At 40.3% G+C, this 3,086-nt stretch overlaps 1 protein-coding gene across 1 annotated transcript in view; it reads right to left on the bottom strand.

Annotated features, from left to right (window-relative positions):
* Positions 1-374: 374 nt before the first annotated feature.
* Positions 375-3,086, bottom strand: part of LOC119330123 (TBC1 domain family member 13-like) — a 15,017-nt gene continuing 12,305 nt past the window's right edge. Inside the window, exons 5-9 of the mRNA XM_037603242.1 lie at positions 2,523-2,606; positions 2,302-2,430; positions 1,898-2,077; positions 731-847; positions 375-658 (exon numbers count right to left, since the gene is read on the bottom strand). Coding sequence (XP_037459139.1) covers positions 494-658; positions 731-847; positions 1,898-2,077; positions 2,302-2,430; positions 2,523-2,606 — 675 coding nt within the window. The 3' untranslated portion in view covers positions 375-493. The remainder of the gene's footprint in view (positions 659-730; positions 848-1,897; positions 2,078-2,301; positions 2,431-2,522; positions 2,607-3,086) is intronic.

The raw sequence follows: 3,086 nt of genomic DNA, 5'->3' as shown, positions 1-3,086 counted from the left end.
CCAAACATGGACAGGACGGACACCCCCGAAACGGACAAAATCCACGTCCATGTCCGTTTGCGTCGTTCAAGTTGCCATTACTACTTGCCAAAGTGCAAAGAATTGAGCCAAACGTTGCGCCGTCAGGCCAGGCCCGCCCCATGTCTAAGATCCAAGCCAAGGAGGAAAGTGCGACACTGGTGGTGGTGATAGTTACTAGTGGCGGATATTTTGTAGGGCCCACCACTCCTGTGCTTTTTTCTTGCCATTATATTTAGTAAACAAAATCTAGTGCCCCCCGTGCCCCACCACATAACTCTGTAAACACACACAGAGAAAACTCAAATACGTACGTACGTCGAGTTTTCAGTTTTTGAATTTAAAGTGAACATAAATGAAGAGAACAAGATGAAACTTGGCATGATGTCATGATACACCTCATGGACAGGGTCAATGTACATACATTTAGTTGTGCCCGGATGAACACCACACGGACAAGATGGCATCCCAATCACTAGCTGGGCATGGTTCCTCTCAATCTGTTAGCGATGTGGAGGAGGTGATCTATGTTAGTTTGCGGGTAGTGCTGCAGCAGCTGGATATTGGCGGTGAAATCTCCAACCAGGAGCCGCTTCCGGACAAGGATGAGCATAGCACAGCATATCCTCAGCAACGTGTCCTGTACAAGAACATACGAGGCATTAGAAAGACCACGCATCTTGCTTGGAGGTTTATTCACGAGGCCACATACCGGAGGACCTTCGGGATCGCCCAACATGGCATCCCAGATGTGAATACACACATTGAAGCTGAACTCCATTGTCAACAGTAATGTAATCCATCTAAATGCATAGTATTGCGGGTACACCTGTAATTTCAACATTCAATTGTTGATAATAAATTATATCAAAAATGAAGATGGTGACATACTAGAGAAAAGTTATAGCCATTTCAAGTTAAACACTTCAACAACAAAGGAATAGTATATCTTTATATTTCAAAAAAAAAAACTATGTCCCCGCCATAATATGTCCATATGGAGGCCTGTGCAGCTTAAGATTATTAGCTCATTTTCAAGCCTAGCATTAGCTCATCTTCTTAATTTTTGTTGAAACAGTCATACTTATGCACATTTAGACCCCGCAACAACAGTAGATCTTACGCTTCATGAACTTCTGGTGTGCTATTCACACCACCACACCTCTATGAAACTCAAAAAGCTCCTAAACCAGCATAAAATGTCCATATATAAACACAAGTGCAGTTTCAAATTATTAGCTCATCTTGTATTAGTTATTATTATTAATGCTTTCATAGTTTTAACCATTGACTGGATTATACTTATGATTAGCTTTGTTTGTGATGCTGTTTTTGTTTCAATGGGAGTAAGTCATAGGATATATGTGTATTTGTTTGTTTGCTAAATAAACAATCTCGGCTGCAGTCATCTCTTTGTTTTTATTAAGTTTTAGACTCGAGATTAAAACTATACTTAATTTTCTAAAAGGCAGGTTCTATAGGACGGCGATTCGACCTGTGATATTGCATGGCGCAGAATGTTGGCCAACTAAAAGGCAACATGTCCAACAGTTAGGTGTAGCAGAGATGTCTACTCTATGTACATTTCTTCTTAATGCAATGACACGCAGCTCACCAGCGTATTCCAGAAAGAAAAAGGAATACTTGTAGTGTTTTACTGAGAACAAGTCGCGGAGCACAAAACATGGATAAGATATGGTACACAGTGAAGCATCTAAATTCAACTACTGATGTAAAAATTAGAGCATAACATGACAGATGTTTCCCCGGTGCAGCTGCAGGTGCCCTTCATCAGCATTATACACTTGATTTTCCAGACAGTATATAAATCAGTGCTGTATTACTTGCCAACATAAATCTAATATTAAATATGACCTACCTTTGTAATGACCTCCATATGACGCCATAGCTCTTCGTCATGTTTCTTTAAGAGTTGAGACAACTTTGAAAGTATAGACCGAATACCCACCCGGCTGTTGTCAAGATGTTTACAATAGTTGTTTTTAAAGCCACTAATCAATTCAACAAAGCAAAAGAAAGTGTCTGCTTCAGCTGAAGTCTGCAATTCCAGTAGAGGGATAATCGAGTTAATGAACAGTATTAGAAGGTGAAACCACTGATCAAATAGAACAATTGTGAAGCACCATACAACACAGATTTTTTTAACCCAGATTGAGAAAAATGTTCTACATAACTCTTCATCATTGCCACTGCTTTAGAAACCAAAGACACAAAGGATGGTTGCTTTACAGCTTTAGCCTGGGTGTGGAAGAAGAACCTTACCGAGTTACTTGTGTCAAGGTCGTTCTTCAATACGTAAAATAGAGGTGCCAAAACTTCATTCAACCCTTGCACATATCTTACACTAGGGTATAATCTTGAAAATATAATGAGAATACGCCTTAGTGATTCCTGAAAGGGATATAAATGGAAAGTTTAAGTGATACACTAATATTTCTATAGAAGATAACAGTTAGAACATTTTAAGAGCTGGGCGAGAAAACCTGGTTAGACTTGGCAGAAAAAAATGACTTGTCTGGATGTGTTCGCTTCACATCTCGGTCTATCTGCTCCAGGATCTCTGATTCCTGGATAACATGTATATTCTCAGACGAACTGTTCAATTATAAGACAAAACCATAAATTTTTTTTGCAAGTCATGTTTAGGTCGAACATGACCTGTTCACTGGATTTGAAATGTACGAGCAGCTAAATAAACTCAAGGGGAGTATGAACATGTGTACATCAGAAGAACCAAACTTTTGTATCCACTGTCAACGAGGCGAAAAGAGTATTCCCTACATGGGAACCCGCTTAGTCCTATGTGGCATCTACATGGCAGATTGAGTCAAGCGGGGTCAACATAAGTCCACAAAACAAGTCAAATGGAGAGGAAAATAAAAAAGACAAAGTCAAGAGGGAGGCCCACTAAGAAAGAAGCCCACAATGGGCAGGGATGAGAGAGCTTGTCCCCCATGGACCATGAACCACCCACCATCCCTAGTCCATCATGGACTAGTAGATGAACATATACCTCTACTGCCCTTACACTCCAATCTCCCCCTAGG

Source organism: Triticum dicoccoides, chromosome 7A (genome assembly GCF_002162155.2).
Source record: "Triticum dicoccoides isolate Atlit2015 ecotype Zavitan chromosome 7A, WEW_v2.0, whole genome shotgun sequence".
In the NCBI taxonomy this organism is placed as follows: Eukaryota; Viridiplantae; Streptophyta; class Magnoliopsida; order Poales; family Poaceae; genus Triticum; species Triticum dicoccoides.
This window is presented reverse-complemented; position numbering and strand designations above follow the sequence as displayed.